Here is an 18675-nt window from a genome sequence, read left to right on the forward strand (position 1 = left end):
CACGTTACAGCCATATTCTAAAAGTAATTCAAGATTTTTTTTCCTTCATCAATCTATACACAATACCCCATAATAACAAAGCAGAAACAGATTTTTAGAAGTTTTTGCAATTTTATAAAAAATAAAAAAACTGAAATATAACATTTACGTAAGTATTCAGACCCTTTTCTCAGTACTTTATTGAAGCACCTTTGGCGGTGATTACAGCCTCGAGTCTTCTTGGGTAGTCTTCTTGGCACACCTGTATTTCTCCCATTGTTCTCTGCAGGTCCTCTCTGTCAGGTTGGATGAGGAGCGTTGCTGCACAGCTTTTTTCAGGTCTCTCCTGAGATGTTCGATCGGCTTCAAGTCCGGGCTCTGGCTGTGCCACTCAAGGACATTCAGAGACTTGGCCCAAAGCCACTCCTGCATTGTCTTGGCTGTGTGCTTAGAGTCGCTGTACTGTTAGAAGGTGATCCTCACCCCAGTCTGAGTGATCTGGAGCAGGTTTTCATCAAAGATCTCCCTGTACTTTGCTCCGTTGATCTTTCCCTCGATCCTGACTAGTATCCCAGTCCCTGCCGCTGAAAAACATCCCTACAGCATGATGCTGCCACCACCATGCTTCACTGTAGGGATGGTGTCAGATTTCCACCAGACATGACACTTGGCATTCAGGCCAAAGAGTTCAATCTTGGTTTCATCAGACCAGATAATCTTGTTTCTCATGGTCTGAGAGTCCTTTAGGTGCCTCTTGGCAAACTCCAAGCGGGTTGTCATGTGCCTTTTACTGAGGAGTGGCTTCCATCTGGTAACTCTACCATAAAGACCTGATTGGTGGAGTGGAGCAAAGATGGTTGTACTTCTGGAACGTTCTCCCATCTCCACAGAGGAACTCTGGAGCTCTGTTAGAGTAACCATCGAGTTCTTGGTCACCTCCCTGACCAAGGCCCTTCTTCCCCGATTTCTCAGTTTGGCCGGGCGGTCAGATCTATGAAGAATCTTGGTGGTTCCAAACTTCTTCTTTCATTTAAGACTGATGGAGGCCACTGAGTTCTTGGGGATCTTCAATGCTGAAGACGTTTTTTGGTACCCTTCCCCAGGTCTGTGCCTTGACACGATCCTGTCTCAGAGCTCTACGGACAATTCCTTCGACCTCATGGCTTGGTTTTAGCTCTGACATGCACTGTCAACTGTGGACAGCTGTAAACAGGTGTGAGCCTTTCCAAATCATGTCCAATCAATTGATTTTAACACAGGTGACCTCCAATCAAGTTGTAGAAACATCTCAAGGATGATCAATGGAAACAAGATGCACCTGAGCTCAATTTCAAGTGTCATAGCAAAGGGTCTGAATACTTATGGAAATAAGGTATTTCTGTTTTACATTTTTGTATGTATTTGCAAAAATTGTAGATTGATTAGAACAATGTTTTATTGAATCTATTTTAGAATAATGCTGCAATGTAACAAATGTGGAAAAAGTCAAGGGTTCTGAATACTTTCCAATTGCACTGTATTCACATTTTACGGATTAATCCAATGAAATGTCCTCCCTTTCAGTCATCGTATAAATGTTTTAGTCCTGTGATGACATGTCCTGTCCTGTTATGTTCTTTTGAGTTAGTCTCTATATTTATCTTGTCAATTTCAGTTTAAAGATTTTTTTTTTTAAAGATGAATCGTTATACGATCACCTGAGTATGATTTGACATAGATAGTCTTTATATTTTTGGGGGAAAAGTAAAAATATGCATGCTCCTGATTTCATCAATGAAATATCCATATCTTATTATTCATTAACAACACAATTTCAAAATCATGTCAGCACATCCAAGACTAAACTAGCAGACTTTTGAGGAACTCACTTTGATTTTAACATATCATTCTCAGTATGTTAGGTTACTGAGTCAAAGTTGAATAGTAGTAGCAAGATCCATCATCCCTTTCAGCTGATATTGAACGGAGATGAGGATGATGATGATGATGATGATGATCCATGTTAACTGGATGTCACAAATCGTCATTCAGTTAGTTGCAGTCACAACCACTCTGTCCAGCGTTGGAGCGTCATTAGAGGCACTGTACCATATTCAATGGTAAATTGGGAGCCAACCTTACAAGAGAAAACATGAGGTGGATTATTATGGAGTAGGTATACAAATCTATTTTATCCTGAATATTTGAATGGGTGATCATGAAAACCGTGCTCTATATTAGTTGGAGGATGCCTTGTTACTGGAAGCTTGAATACTATTAACAAAAGGTCAGATTTTCCTCTGATTCATTTGGCTTTTACATTTGGATTATTCTCTGTGAAGCACTAAAATAGTTTCTCAGCTGAACTCAGAATAGTAATGATGTAGCCCACAACGGCTTCACTTTTGAGCAACAGGCCAAAGACAAGTGACTGGCTACAACAAAAACATATTACTGCTCATGTAATACCACAAACAATGAAAATCATTTTGATAATGGGTTTCATTAAAGGGATGCTTCAGCATTTTGGCAATGAGGCCCTTTATCAGTCAGATGAACTTGTGGATACTATTTTTATGTCTTTGTGTCCATTATGAAGGAAGTTAGAGGTAGTTGTGGCTGTAAGTCTATGGGTATCGAGCCATGGCTTGCGAAACTACCTCTAACTTCCTTCATACTGGACAGAGACAAAAAAAATGCTATCCACCAGTTCATCTGATTCTGGGGAAGTAGATAAAGGGCCTCATTGCCAAAATCCTGAAGTATCCCTTTAAGTCTTGCTTTCTCAGCAATAGACTACCACAGTTCTCTTTGTCCTAGTGCACATCTCTCTTTTTTCTGCAATAATGTGAACTATTCTCCCATATTATACAGTATCCCATTACACCCTACTTGTTTCCTGGGTTTTTATATTCTATTTATCATTTGGCAGCTTTCTTGAAAACTGAGTAAATAACTACGTCTTGTGATTGATGACGTGATGAACGCTCACGTTGCGTCCCCCCAGGGCAGTAGCATACGCCACAGCTACCTACCACCTTTAGATGCTGTTAATTTACTCGGCTTTGGAGCTGCGTGCTCCCTCTGAGGCCTTGTTTGAAAATCATTTGTCACCACGTCTTACTCTCTGGCAGCAACACAAGGAAGAAAAGGCTCTGATCTAAAAGTGGCTGTGCCTTAATTCATTGACTTCATAAAAATGACAAAAGAGTTGACAAAAGATCTTTAAACTGAACTGCAGCCATTTTTATATCAATCTCAAATAATTTCTGGGTCACAATGGAGTACCTTACTGTAACAGTTTTCCATTAAAATTGTCAAAAAGAAACAAAATTAGCTTTTTTGCCAAAAGATATTTGGGAGTGTTGGTCTGAGTGGTCTGACTGGGGAGGGGAAACAGAAAAGTAGCTGTTATTTGGCAGATAGGTTGGGAACCCTCTTTGTTATTGGTCTATAACTAAATGCATGCTCTTCAACCGATCGCTGCCTGCATCTGCCCGCCCGTCCAGCATCACTACTCTGGACGGTTCTGACTTAGAATATGTGGACAACTACAAATTCCATACAGTAGGTGTCTGGTTAGACTGTAAACTCTCCTTCCAGACTCACATCAAACATTGTAACGATTGTCGGGAGAGAGAGTAGACCAAGGCGCAGCAGAGTTAGTGTTCATCATTGAATTTAATAACAGAAAGAACACTATACAAAACAAAACAAGAAAACCGACAGCCAAACAGTCCTGTCAGGTGCAAAACGCTAAACAGAAACAATTACCCACAAAACCCCAACGGAAAAAGAGGCACTTATGTGTGACTCCCAATCAGCAACAACACTCTACAGCTGTGCCTGATTGGAAGCCACACGGCCAAAATCAATGAAACAAACCAACATAGAAAAATGCACATAGAACGCCCACCCAATGTAACACCCTGGCCTAACCAAAATAAAGAACAAAAACCCCTCTCTATGGCCAGGGCGTTACAAACATCTCCAATCCAAAGTTAAATCTAGAATTGGCTTCCTATTTCGCAACAAAGCACCTTTCACTCATGCTGCCAAACATACCCTCGTAAAACTGACCATCCTATCAATCCTCGACTTCGGCGATGTCATTTACAAAATAGCCTCCAATACCCTACTCAATAAATTGGATGCAGTCTATCACAGTGCCATCCGTTTTGTCATCAAAGCCCCATATACTACCCACCACTGCGACCTGTACGCTCTCGTTGGCTGGCCCTCGCTTCATACTTGTCGCCAATCCCACTGGCTCCAGGTCGTCTACAAGACCCTGCTAGGTAAAGTTCCCCCTTATCTCAGCTCGCTGGTCACCATAGCAGCACCCACCTGTAGCACGCGCTCCAGCAGGTATATCTCTCTGGTCACCCCCAAAGCCAATTCCTCCTTCGGCCGCCTCTCCTTCCAGTTCTCTGCTGCCAATGACTGGAACGAACTACAAAAATCTCTAAAACTGGAAACACTTTAAACACTAGCTTTAAGCACCAGCTGTCAGAGCAGCTCACAGATCACTGCACCTGTACATTGCCCATCTATTAACAAAAACCCAACTCTTCCCCTACTTTATTTATTTATTTATTTATTTATTTATTTTGCTCCTTTGCACCCCATTATTTCTATTTCTACTTTGCACTTTCTTCCACTGCAAATCTACCATTCCAGTGTTTTACTTGCTATATTGTATTTACTTCGCCACCATGGCCTTTTTTGCCTTTACCTCCCTTATCTCACCTCATTTGCTCACTTTGTATGTAGACTTATTTTACTACTATATTATTGACTGTATGTTTGTTTTACTCCATGTGTAACTCTGTGTTGTTGTATGTGTCAAACTGCTTGCTTTATCTTGGCCAGGTCGCAATTGTAAATGAGAACTTGTTCTCAACTTGCCTACCTGGTTAAATACAATTTTTTTTATTTTTTATTTTATTTATTTCACCTTTATTTAACCAGGTAGAGGTGAAATAAATAAAATATTACCTCAACCCATGCAAATCCTGCTGATTAGAAGGTCCTGGGTACATTTTATTTACAACCAGCAACTATTAGGAAATAACACTGATCACATTTTTTCACACTTTTACAGTGTTAGTTTAATCAGCTGTTGTACAATATATATATATATATATTTTAAACCTTAATTTATGTCAGTTAAGAACAAGTTCTTATTTACAATGATGGCCTAGGCACAGTGGGTTAACTGCCTTGTTCAGGGGCAGAACAACAGATTTGTACCTTGTCAGCTCGGTGATTCGATCTAGCAACCTTCGGTTACTGGCCCAACGCCCTAACCACTGGGCTACCTGCCGCCCCATAATGATACAATATGATACAAAACACAGGAACATTTTTATTTTGACTGCATTGGGCACCGTTTTTCATTAAAGTTGTGTTTCAAAGAGTCAGCGTTCAACTTTCTCTCCCCATTTAATGAACCATTTAGAGGGTTAGATTTAGTTACTTGTTTCTACTCCTTGTTATCTTGTTATCCTATATAGCAACAGAAATTAGATGGAAGAAAGTTTTGTAAGTTAAGTCATGTAGAGCTCAGAGTATTCATAGATACATGTAGAGTGATCTGCAGACTTGGAATCAGAATCCTCACAACATACAGTATTTCCTTCCATTTTAACTGTGACTCACCTATAAAGAGTAAAGTATAATGCAAGGCAAATTACAGGGTAAAGAGAAGCAATTAGCCAGCCTGTATTTTTCAATGGCTAATAGCCTGAATGGATGTCTCTTCTTTGCGTCTTTTCTGAATTATGAGCAGAGAGGACTTTCCTATTGCTTAAATGTTCTTTTTAATCATATATATAATTGAACGTTAGGGTAAATGGGCTCATCTTTCTACATAGAAAGCTTTAAGGTTAAAATCTACAGTGATAGTGTCTATTGAATAGTTTACCAAATAGCTAGCCGGACTATCTGCATTGACCCTTTTTGCACTAACTTTTTTGACTCATCACATACGCTGCTGCTGATGTTTATTATCTGTCACTTTATTCCGAGTTATATCATATGTATGTACATATCTACCTCAATTACCTTCTACCCCAGCACATCGACTCAGTACTGGTGACCCGTGTATATAGCCAAGTTACTCATTGTGTATGTATTATTACTTTTATTATTACGTGTTTTACTTTACTATTATTTTTCTATATTATTTCTCTCTGCATTGTTGGGAAGGGCTTGTAAGTAAGCATTTCACTGTTAGTCTACACCTGTTGTTTACGAAGCATGTGACGAATAACATTTCTGTCATGTAAATACAAAGGTTATTTTGTGTACTTAATACAAAAAAATTAATACATCATAAAGGTAGCCTAAATTCAGTATAAGAATTAAACCCACCATTTTTTTTTAAATACATCATTATCTGTGTGACCTGTTGGGTTAGTTCTCCATAAATGTATAAAGACAATGCCCACAGTCAATTATAAAAGAAAATTGGCTAGTTTGATAAAATCTTCAAATATCAAATATGTTTCTTTCAGGCAATCTCCGGGGAAGCATTCTGGGAGTGGGTGAGGGAGCAAATAAATACTATCTACAAAACAAGAGAGGCTATTCTTTCTTTCCCCTAGGCAAGGTTCATGGCAGTGTTATTATAAAAGTACTCAGTTTATCATGTAAACTCAGCAAAAAAAGAAACGTCCCTTTTTCAGCACCCTGTCTTTCAAAGATAATTCGTAAAAATCAAAATAACTTCACAGATCTTCATTGTAAAGGGTTTAAGCACTGTTTCCCATGCTTGTTCAATAAACAATTAATGAACATGCATCTGTGGAACGGTTGTTAAGACACTTACAGTAACAGCTTACAGACGGTAGGCAATTAAGGTGACAGTTATGAAAACTTAGGACACTAAAGACGTCTTTCTACTGACTCTGAAAAACACCAAAAGAAAGGCCCAGGGTCCCTGCTCATCTGAGTGAATGTGCCTTAGGCATGGTGCAAGGAGGCATGAGGACTGCAGATGTAGCCAGAGCAATAAATTGCAATGTCCGTACTGTAAGACACCTAAGACAGCGCTACAGGGAGACAGGACGGACAGCTGATCGTCCTCGCAATGGCAGACCACGTGTAACAACACCTGCACAGGATCTTTACATCTGACCATCACACCTGCAGGACAGGTACAGGATGGCAACAACAACTGCACGACTTACATCAGGAACACACAATCCCTCCATCACTGCTCAGACAGTCCGCAATAGGCTGAGAGAGGCTGGACTGAGGGCTTGTAGGCCTGTTGTAAGGCAGGTCCTCACCGACATCACCGGAAACAACGTCGCCTTTGGGCACAAACCCACCTTCGCTGGACCAGACAGGACTGGCAAAAAGTGCTCTTCACTGACGAGTCGCGGTTTTGTCTCACGAGGGGTGATGGTCGGATTCGCGTTTATCGTCGAAGGCATGAGCATTACACCGAGGCCTGTACTCTGGAGTGGGATCGATTTGGAGGTGGAGGGTACGTCATGGTCTGTGTGTCACAGCATCATCGGACTGAGCTTGTTGTCATTGCAGGCAATCTCAACGCTGTGCGTTACAGGGAAGATCCTCCTCCCTCATGTGGTACCCTTCCTGCAGGCTCATCCTGACATGACCCTCCAGCATGACAATGCCACCAGCCATATTGCTTGCTCTGTGTGTGATTTCTTGCAAGACAGGAATGTCAGTATTCTGCCATGGCCAGCGAAGAGCCCGGATCACGTCTGGGACCTGTTGGATCGGAGGGTGAGTGCTAAGGCCATTCCCCCCAGAAATGTCCGGGAACTTGCAGGTGCCTTGGTGGAAGAGTGGGGTAACATCTCACAGCAAGAACTGGCAAATCTGGTGCAGTCCATGAGGAGGAGATGCATTGCAGTACTTAATGCAGCTGGTGGCCACATCAGATACTGACTGTTACTTTTGATTTTGACCCCCCTTTCTTCAGGGACACATTATTCCATTTCTGTTAGTCACATGTCTGTGGAACTTGTTCAGTTCATGTCTCAGTTGTTGAATCTTGTTATGATCATACAAATATTTACACATGTTAAGTTTGCTGAAAATAAATGCAGTTGACAGTGAGAGGACATTTCTGAGTTTATATTCCACTTCCATGGCATGGTGATTTAGCATTCTGAAAATAAGAATGTACGCCCAAGCTTTGTTCTTCATCCACCCTTTCTATTCATATTTCAATGTGATGATCTGAAATATTTTACCTTGCAAGTCTTTGAAATATTTCACATAAGGCAAATTACAGGGTAAAGAGAAGTAATTAGCCAGCCTGTATTTTTCAACGGCTAATAGCCTGAATGTCTCTTCTTTGTGTCTTTTCTGAATTATGAGCAGAGTGGACTTTCATATTGCTTAAATGTTCTTGTTAATCATATAGATATCCAAATCAAATCAAATGTTATTAGTCACGTGCGCCGAATACAGTGAAATGCTTACTTACAAGCCCCTAACCAACAATGCCGTTTAAAAAATATGAATATGAATAAGAATAAGAAATAAAATGAACAAGTAATTATAGAGCAGCAGTAAAATAACATTAGCGAGACTATATACAGGGGGTATATAGTCAATGTAGGGGGGTATACAGTCAGGGGGTATACAGTCAATGTGCGGGGGCACCGGTTAGTCGAGGTAGTTGAGGTAATGTGTACATGTAGCTATAGTCATTAAAGTGACTATTCATAGATAATAACAGAGAGTAGCAGCTGTGTGTGGGGGGGGTAGCCTGGGTAGCCATTTGATTAGATGTTCAGGAGTCTTGTGGCTTGGGGGTAGAAGCTGTTTAGAAGCCTCTTGAACCTAGACTTGGTGCTCCGGTACCGCTTGCCGTGCGGTATCAGAGAGAACAGTCTATGACTAGGGTGGCTGGAGGTTAGGGTAAATGGTCTCATCTTTCTATATAAAGTTTTAAGATTCAAATGTACATTGATTGTGTCTATTGAAGGCCACTAATGTATGGTCTGGATTCAATCAAACATGCGGAGTTGGATTTGTGCAACCGTGGGAGAGATCACATATGCTATGTAGCTTCACCTGTAACCCTCCTCATGAATCAGTGCTAAACAACATGACGACAAGGATGGATGATTTCAATCATGTAAATACAAAGGTTATTTTCCGTACTAAATACAAAAAAATTAATGCGTCATAATTTTTTAAAATGCATCATTATCTGTGTGACCTGTTGGGTTAGTTCGCCATAAATGTATAAAGACAATGTCCACAGTCAATTATAAAAGAAAATTGGCTAGTTTGATAAGATCTTGAAATATCTAATATGTTTATTTCAGGCAATCTCCGGGGAAGAATTCTGGGAGTGGGTGAGGGAGCAAATAAATACTATCTACAAAACAAGAGAGGCTATTCTTTCTTTCCCCTAGGCAAGGTTCATGGCAGTGTTATTATAAAAGTACTCAGTTTATCATATATATTCCACTTCAATGGCATGGTGATTTAGCATCCAGAAAATAAGAATGTACGCCCAAGCTTTGTTCTTCATCTGCCCTTTCCATTCATATTTCAATGTGATGATCTGGAATATTTTACCTTGCAAGTCTTTGAAATATTTCACATAATAGAGACAAAACAGATGGCTTGGAGCAAGGTTATAGCAATAAAGCACTGTAAACCGTACGGTAAACCCAATGCATTTCATCAAACACATCTTAGGCCCTTTGCAAAGCAGGGTTGCTTTGAAATTCAAGTTTTGGCTGCTCTGACTGAAACACATCATAAAGTTTCAAAATTAAAGATGCATTTGGTGCATTGTTTTGTGATGAGGACTACAACGAACCCATTTTCAATCAACAGACAATAACCAAAGAGGGACATTTGATTGCTAGCGACTGATGATTTTGTTTTTTGCTGAGGGGGAAGATTATAATGTTTTTGTTTGTGTTTTATTTTGCCAGAGAAGAGCTGATGATCTCCTCATCATTTGACAGTCTGGAGGTTTTGCTGGACTCATTTGGCCCAGTGCGCGACTGCTCAAAGGACAATGGTGGTTGTAGCCGAAACTTCCGCTGCGTCTCTGACCGCAAGCTTGATTCCAGTGGATGTGTGGTGAGTGAATCACTGTACTGCCTGGAGATGGCCCCCTTTACAGTACTACCTCTCTTTGTTTGCTTAGTGGCCATGAAATGAACCAGGCATGTTCTATTTCATTCACCATCTGTCCATGGTTTCTATCCTACTAAAAAGGTGTACTCCTATTGTTTGTTGGTGTTTCGCGACAGATTTTTGGTGAAAGATGTGAAAAACTCAGGCTGTCAACCATCTATAAGACTATTTATCTGCTCAAGACATGAGTTTCAGGTGACCAGCATTTCTAATCAGATGAGAGATGATCCAGCATTTCTGATCAGATTATCTTTCTGTAACAGGTTTGAAGATAAACTTTTTGGAACTATCAAATCTTCCTCAAATGATAATAATTTATTGATTTACATTTCCTCAATATTATGCCCTCCCACCCTCAATGCATGATATTAGAATGAGATAGAGAATATCTATTCGGTGCATGAGTAGGACAGATCTAAGGTACATTTTCTATGCATTTCAGTTTCAAATGTCTGCACTGGATTGATAAAACATCACATTTGCATTACTGCAGTGAACTTTCCAAAACATGACTGTCATGGCAAAAAAACATTAGTAATCAAAAGACTGTCTCAAAACGTTGGTTTGACATGGCTATCAAGACCATTCTCTGACTCAGCAGTGGGCTGTATGTAATGTCTAAACTGGTTCTGACCAAGATGTTTGTGTAGGAACTGTATTTCACACTTGAATGTTAATTATATATGAGCAGACACTATTTTAATCGACAACAAACGTTCATTATTGTATCCGTCATAGTTAACAATTGCAATTTGAGAACAGAGGCCGTACTTGGACATCAATGTAAGTGTTCTTTCACAGCTTTGGGGTCCCCAGCATCATCTGAAAATACATCCATTTTCTGCACCAATGCAATTAAGATTCCTGTTTGTTAGAAGGCCTGACTTGGTTTGCTGTTCATTCAGATACAATTGTGTAGAAAATCACCTCATTTGTTTCTTTGACGCTTGTAAATGTCACAATCTTGCTGCTCAAGTAAATGTAATTTCAATGCCGAGCGATTAGATTTAGCAAACAATGTATTGCCCTCGTTGAGAACGTTTTCCTTCTGCTCTAATTGTGCTGGTGGACAGACCTACCTACATGCAGCTGTCACAGAGTTCACAACCAACAGCGTGCAGACTCCCTGGTATTGCACTTCTTGTAATAGATGTACATGACCTGTGACCTATAGTATCAATGGTTTCCAGTATCTAAAAGTCATGACTAAATGTATTGATTTATTACAAAACATATTGCAGGGTTTGACATTTAAACACAGGAAAGAGCATTGCAATATCAGAGGGCACAAAATATATCTATGTCATGTTGTGGAAATTATTCTTATATGAAATTAAATTAGGATAATAATAAATATTAATAATTTATTTAATTTGTAAAGTGTATTTCTCACACCCAAGGCGAACATTATTATTTTTTTAAATAAAAATAATGCAAAACACAGGACATAGAACACAGACAACAAACAAAGCTATATACTGTACAGTTTCCCTCAGATCCGGAGGACATGAGAACAGAATTAAGAGGTCCTGTTAATTAATTAGTCAATGATAGCAGCTCTACCACTGAGCTCTGAAGTAGACAACAGTCTCAGAAGGTATTTGTTAACATGCTCAAGCTTCATGAAATACTTAGACACGTGCCCCTAGTTTATGCAACTGCAAAACACATTCAATCATCAAATTAGAATCATATTTTCATTTTCTATTTGTTTTCTCCCTTAATGCTGTCATGAAGCAAAAGCCCTGATACTTTCAGCAACTGATTATACTGAAAGAATATTAATAGATATGCATCATGTTGGTCTTTATTTCTAAACATTTCCTTGCATACCTCATGCTTTTATGGAGATAACCGTTTCTATTATTGTGATATGGATTATTGTCTGCATCACCCAGACCTACCTGAAGCTCTGGATTTTTGTTTTATGGTAATGAAGGTTTAATATGGACATCCCATTTATAAACATACATTTACAAGCTTAGATCCGCAATAAGGAATCAATCTTTGCCTTTGACAGATTTTTTTCCTACCAGTTCCTACTAAGTGTCCACTCTTGTTACTGCAAGATATCCAGGATGGTGCCATCTGTTGCATATATTACTTGGCGTTTTGTAATTACCTTGTGACTAGGTATATAGATGATGCTTTCATCCGTCAAATCATAGTGGTAACTGGCTGGGACCCAGAGGCCGAATCCACAAATCAATTAACACCTTGTCTGAGTCCATGCTGCCAGTCTCGTCTCGTCATGTTTAATATCTCTCCTAGCATGAGCCGACGCCGCCTGACCCACTCTGTCTTGGCTGATGTATGGCACTCCTGAGGAGAGACGGTGCAGTCGTTTGGAAGTAATGTCTAATAATCACCTAATTATTATGCGATTCATTAGCTCTCGTCTACTCCTGCTAGAACAGGGGAAATGTGAGGCTGTCTGTCCAGCCTGCCTGCCACACAGAACAAATTGGGCCCTGTCCAAACAAAGCGTCGGCCTGCAGTGTGGGATGTGTACCTACCGACAGAGGAGACCTTAGTATTTACATGATGCAGACATTAGGACTGTTATCACACACTTACAGACTCCCTGCACTGAGAATGACCAGGGTGGAAATATTCCCCAATGTCTTAATTGGCCTTTGTAATTGGTATATAGACATTTATTCTTTCATTTGATGTTCCATTGGTGAAGACATTTCATCAGGTAGTTACAGTACTACTGGCCTGTACTACAACTGAACTTGCCAAATTTACATTTAAAAAATGAGGTGTGCTGTTTGGGAGTCACATATACCTTCCCCCAGAGAACTCCACCTTCGAAGAATATATATAGATATACCTCAAAAACATATAGATATACCTCACAATTAATAGAATGCTCAATTGTGCCAAAGTCTAAGCTGCCCACGGTCAAACAACTTCAGAACAAGCACCTTAACATGTTTCCCATGCTGGCCAATGCACTTTGTTACTGACGTAGTCCACATTCAGCTGCAACCAGCTCTGACTTGGATCCCATTTTGGACACTAAACAGTTCTGAGCTGAGTCGATATTTGGCCAAGGTATTCTATGAGCATACTCCTATAGAGTAGCAGGTGCTCAGCGGCCTGCCAGTACTGATATTTTCCTCTAAGGATCGATAGGGGGATTTAAGGTAGTCCATCCGCTTTTGGAAAAATCCGCTGCAGTCTTCCCGTGGACAGATGCAGAGCATGTTAATGCACCACTGTAATCCCTAAAGCTACCTCTGAAATATGACTGGCTAGCACCAGGGGAGATGTTGGTGAAGATTTTATAACACTAATCCCCCCAACAAGTGGTGATTTATGAAGATAAGATATATAAATGGTTTGGGAGGGGCGTTATAGAATGTCAATACAATCACTGTACAATGTTAAGTTTACATATATATTCCCAAGGGGTTATTATATTACTGTACTCTGGATAATTTTACAACTCTTAAGACTACCTGATATACGTTGATAACCTCAACCATGACATTTGGAACAGATTATATCTTCCCTTTCCTGCTGAAACTCTGCTTGCTGAATAAGTAGACCTATTCAATCTCTATTGTTCACTTTCTCCAATCTGCCTATTTGGCGTATTGGAAAATTGCAAAGTTTATCCAACTCTCTAGAAAGGATTTGTTGCTATGTGGCAACACCACATGGCTGATTCCCATAAACTGGAAGGAGCAGGAGGAATTTATCTCCATTAGGAAATGGGATTAAAAGGTACAGTGGTTCAAGGATTTTTCCAGTTCAGCCTAAATACAAAAGCTTCACAAGCCGGTACACTATTATAATTTATTGTCTTATTTCCTTAAACTGCCAGTGAAGGATGCTGTTTATTTTGTGGTGTTACATTTGTTATTCTACCTAGCAACTAAAAAAAAAATGTGTCAACATATTTCATTACTATGAAAGGAAATATACTGTATGTTGACCTTATCAATTGTTTCTCTCATGGAGGGATCTTTAGAGGACCTTTGCCATTTTTCACTTTATCTGAATCATTTCAAAGCATATGATTTATTCTACCTTTGACCTATGGATTGTGAATTCCTAAACTGTTGAGTTTTAAATTCTCAATAGAACTCTATGCAAAAAAGCTGTATGGTGTAACGTCTGCTTCCAACTCACACTCTCAAACACATAGATCCCCTGAACGCAGCTCACTTTCCATCCCACTTTCCAGCTCACACACTCAAACACATAGATCCCCTGAACGCAGCTCACTCTCCAGATCCCAATCACCTGAATTCTGATCACCTGTCCACTCACCTGTATGTCATTATCACACACTATTTAGTTCCGTTCTTTGCACCCCATCATTGCGAGGTATTGTTTGTTTTGTGACACACTTCTAGTCGGAGTGCTGTTTTGCCCACCGTAATTTAATCTTCCCGTGTATGATAGTTTTTGCCTGCCTCACTAATGACACCTTTTGCCTATTCCCTGGCCCCATTTTAGCCTATCGGATTTCCTGTTATCAACCTATTGCCTGATCTCCCGGACGACGTTACTAGCCTTTTCCCTGCCTGTACTGTTGCCTTTTGGACCCCCTGTGTATGACCTGCTGCCTGCCCCTGGACCCAGCTACCTGCCTCCTCCTGTGATCCTCTACAAATAAACACTTGCTGCACCCTGCGCTTGAAACCAACTCTCTGTCTCCCACCATGTTCATTACATATGGAAATAGAACTGTTTGGAAAATCCTCAAACAAGCACATATTTAATGACTATCATTCTCTTGGCAGTGGGGAAATTCTCCTGAGTTCTCCTATTTCTGCATGTCAGTCAGAATCACCTTTATTCACCAAGTACATTTACACACAGAATTTGGCTTACAGCAGTCAATAAGGAGAGATGTGGGGTTCACAAGCAAGGGCCATCAAGGACCATTAATACATGAATTACACTGACTTCCCTTTGCCACACTTACCCATTGCCATCGATTGCAGAGAGGCCCAGTGATTTAAAGAGTCTCTGCTACGGATGAGTTAGGAGATTCAATGTACCATGCTCTTTACATTACATGTGATAAATCAGTTTTCACAGTGCCCGTAGCCATGCGACAAAATCAATAGCAATGTGTCCAGGGAGGGACGAGGCGAGGGACTCCTGTTACGACATATGCCCCAATGGCCATTGCTACATTAGCCATTAACCCAGTGTTAACCACTTAACCACAGATGATTGTGGACTACAGGAAAAAGAGGACCGAGCACGCCCCCATTCTCATCGACAGGGCTGCAGTGGAGCAGGTTGAGAGTTTCAAGTTCCTTGGTGTCCACATCACCAACAAACTAACATGGTCCAAGCACACCAAGACAGTCGTGAAGAGGGCACGACAAAACCTATTCCCCCTCAGGAGACTGAAAAGATTTAGCATGGGTCCTCAGATCCCCAAAAGGTTCTAAAGCTACACCATCGAGAGCATCCTGACTGGTTGCATCACTGCCTGGTATGGCAACTGCTCGGCCTCTGACCGCAAGGCACTACAGAGGGTAGTGCGAACGGCCCAGTACATCAACGGCCCAGTACACCAGTACATCAAAGCTTTCTGCGATCCAGGACCTCTAAACCAGGTGGTGTCAGAGGAAGGCCCTAAAAATTGTCAAGGACTCCAGCCACCCTAGTCATAGAATGTTCTCTCTGCTACCTCACGGCAAGTGGTACCGGAGCGCCAAGTCTAGGTCCAAGAGGCTTCTAAACAGCTTTTACCCCCAAGCTATAAGACTCCTAAACATATGGTTTCACAGAATATTTGCATTGCCCCCCTGCTTTTACACCGTTGCTACTCTCTGTTGTTATCATCTATGCATAGTCACTTTAATAACTCAACCTACATGTAAATATTACCTCAACTAACCAGTGTCCCCGCACATTGACTCTATACCGGTACCCCCCTGTATATAGTCTCGCAATTGTTATTTTACTGCTGCTCTTTAATTACTTGTTTCTTTTATTTCTTATTCTTATCTGTATTTTTTTTAAACTGAATTGTTGGTTAGGGGCTCGTAAGTAAGCATTTCACTGTAAGGTCTACACCTGTTGTATTCGGTGCATGTGACTAATACAATTTGATTTGATTCGTAAGAGGACCAGCCAGACCTCTTGAGACTTGTTCACACTGCAGGCATTATTGCTCAAATCATTTTTGATTTTCAAATCCAGTTTGAAAAATTGTTTGTCCAAATAGCAAATTACAAGTGACCAAATCAGATTTGGTGACATGCACAGTGGTTCAGGCTGATTGGTGGTTGTGCTCATGCTTCCTATGACTCAGAAGTTATGTAGCAAGCTAATGCAAATGTTGCAACTGGATGTTTCCCAGTTGCTTTGAATGTTCAAAATCATAGTGTAATAAACACTTTTAAAGACTCAAAGTATAAGATGATCCAACTTTCAAAATGATTCCTTTTTGGCTAGCCACAGCACTCAACTAGCTAGCTAGGTAGATGTTTAGTTTTCTAGCACATTCACCAATTTGTTTGTAAACAATTAAAAAGCTAGTTAGCTGCCAATGTTCTTGTTAAACCATCAACAGAATAGCTAGCAAGCAACAAGATATGCCAAATAAAAGTCTATAAACCATTTGAGGGAAAATAAATCAGATTTGAAAATTCGGACACAAGTCACCAGGAATCAGATTTGAATCTGATTTCACACCACGTATAAAGGTGGTTTTTAATGTGGCTTGAAATGTCCATTTCTATGTGAATTTTGACTGTTCAGACTTTAGCAAAAAGAACAGATTAGAATTGGATATGCAAAAAAAATCTGCCAATTTTAACAAGGCTTTGGTGTAATGACATAAGTGTATCTTTACCTGCCCTTGTTGTTAGTGGTGGGATGGGTCATAATGATCTACAGTAAAGAGAGGGATTTTGTCAGGAAACACTTACAGTTCAAATCGGAAGTTTATATACACCTTAGCCAAATATATTTAAACTCAGTTTTTCACAATTCCTGACATTTAATCCTAGTAAAAATTCCCTGTCTTACGTCAGTTAGGATCACCACATTATTTTAAGAATGTAAAATGGCCAAATAATAGTAGAGAGAATTATTTATTTCAGCTTTAATTTCTTTCATCACATTCCCAGTGGGTCAGAAGTTTACATACACCCAATTAGTATTTGGTAGCATTGCCTTTAAATTGTTTAACTTGGGTCAAATGTTTCGGGTAGCCTTCCACAAGCTTCCCACAATACGTTGGGTGAATTTTAGCCCATTCCTCCTGACAGAGCTGGTATAACTGAGTCAGGTTTGTAGGCCTCCTTGCTCGCACACACTTTTTCAGTTCTGCCCACAAATCTTCTTAGGATTGAGGTCAGCGCTTTGTGATGGCCACTCCAATACCTTGACTTTGTTGTCCTTAAGCCATTTTGCCAGAACTTTGGAAGTACGCTTGGGGTCATTGCCCATTTGGAAGACCCATTTGCGACCAAGCTTTAACTTCCTGACTGATGTCTTGAGATGTTGCTTCAAAATATCCACCTAATTTCCCAGCCTCATGATGCCATCTATTTTGTGAAGTGCACCAGACCCTCCTGCAGCAAAGCACCCCCACAACATGATGCTGCCACCCCTGTGCTTCACGGTTGGGATGGTGTTCTTCGGCTTGCAAGCCTCCCCCTTTTTCCTCCAAACATAACGATGATCATTATGGCCAAACAGTTCTATTTTTGTTTCATCAGACCAGAGGACATTTTCCGAAAAGTACGATCTTTGTCCCCATGTGCAGTTGCAAACCGTAGTCTGGCTTTTTTTATGGCGGTTTTGGAGCAGTGGCTTCTTCCTTGCTGAGAGGCCTTTCAGATTATGTCAATATAGGACTCGTTTTACTGTGGATATAGATACTTTTGTACCTGTTTCCTCCAGCATCTTCACATGGTCCTTTGCTGTTGTTCTGGGATTGATTTGCACTTTTCACACCAAAGTTCGTTCATCTCTAGGAGACTGAACACGTGTCCTTCCTGAGCGGTATGACGGCTGTGTGGGCCGTGGTGTGCATGGTGTTTATACTTGCGTACTATTGTTTGTACAGATGAACGTGGTACATTAAGGCGTTTGGAAATTGCTCCCAAGGATGACCTAGACTTGGCTGATTTCTTTTGATTTTCCCATGATTTCAAGCAAAGACCCAGAGGTCTTGGCTGATTTCTTTTGATTTTCCCATGATGTCAAGCAAAGAGTCACTGAGTTTGAAGGTAGGCCTTGAAATACATCTACAGGTACACCTCCAATTGACTCAAATGATGTCAATTAGCCTATCAGAAGCTTCTAAAGCCATTAAATATTTTTCTGGAATTTTCCAAGCTGTTTAAAAGCACAGTCAACTTAGTGTATGTAAACTTCTGACCCAATGGAATTGTGATACAGTGAAATAATCTGTCTGTAAACAATTGTTGGAAAAATGACTTGTGTCATGCACAAAGAAGATGTCCTAACCGACTTGCCAAAACTATAGTTTGTTAACAAGAAACGTGTGGAGTGGTTGAAAAACAGGTTTTATTGACACCAACCTAAGTGTATGTAAACTTCCGACTTCAATTGTAC

General features: G+C 40.3%; 1 protein-coding gene across 11 annotated transcripts in view; it reads left to right on the top strand.

Moving 5' to 3' along the window:
* Positions 1 to 18675, top strand: part of astn1 (astrotactin 1) — a 281049-nt gene that overhangs the window by 103687 nt on the left and 158687 nt on the right. For all 11 annotated transcript variants that reach the window (XM_045714659.1, XM_014190633.2, XM_014190634.2 and 8 more), the window contains one exon: positions 9900 to 10050. In XM_045714659.1, coding sequence (XP_045570615.1) covers positions 9900 to 10050 — 151 coding nt within the window. The remainder of the gene's footprint in view (positions 1 to 9899; positions 10051 to 18675) is intronic.

This window comes from Salmo salar, chromosome ssa03 (assembly GCF_905237065.1).
Source record: "Salmo salar chromosome ssa03, Ssal_v3.1, whole genome shotgun sequence".
NCBI classification, from domain to species: domain Eukaryota; kingdom Metazoa; phylum Chordata; class Actinopteri; order Salmoniformes; family Salmonidae; genus Salmo; species Salmo salar.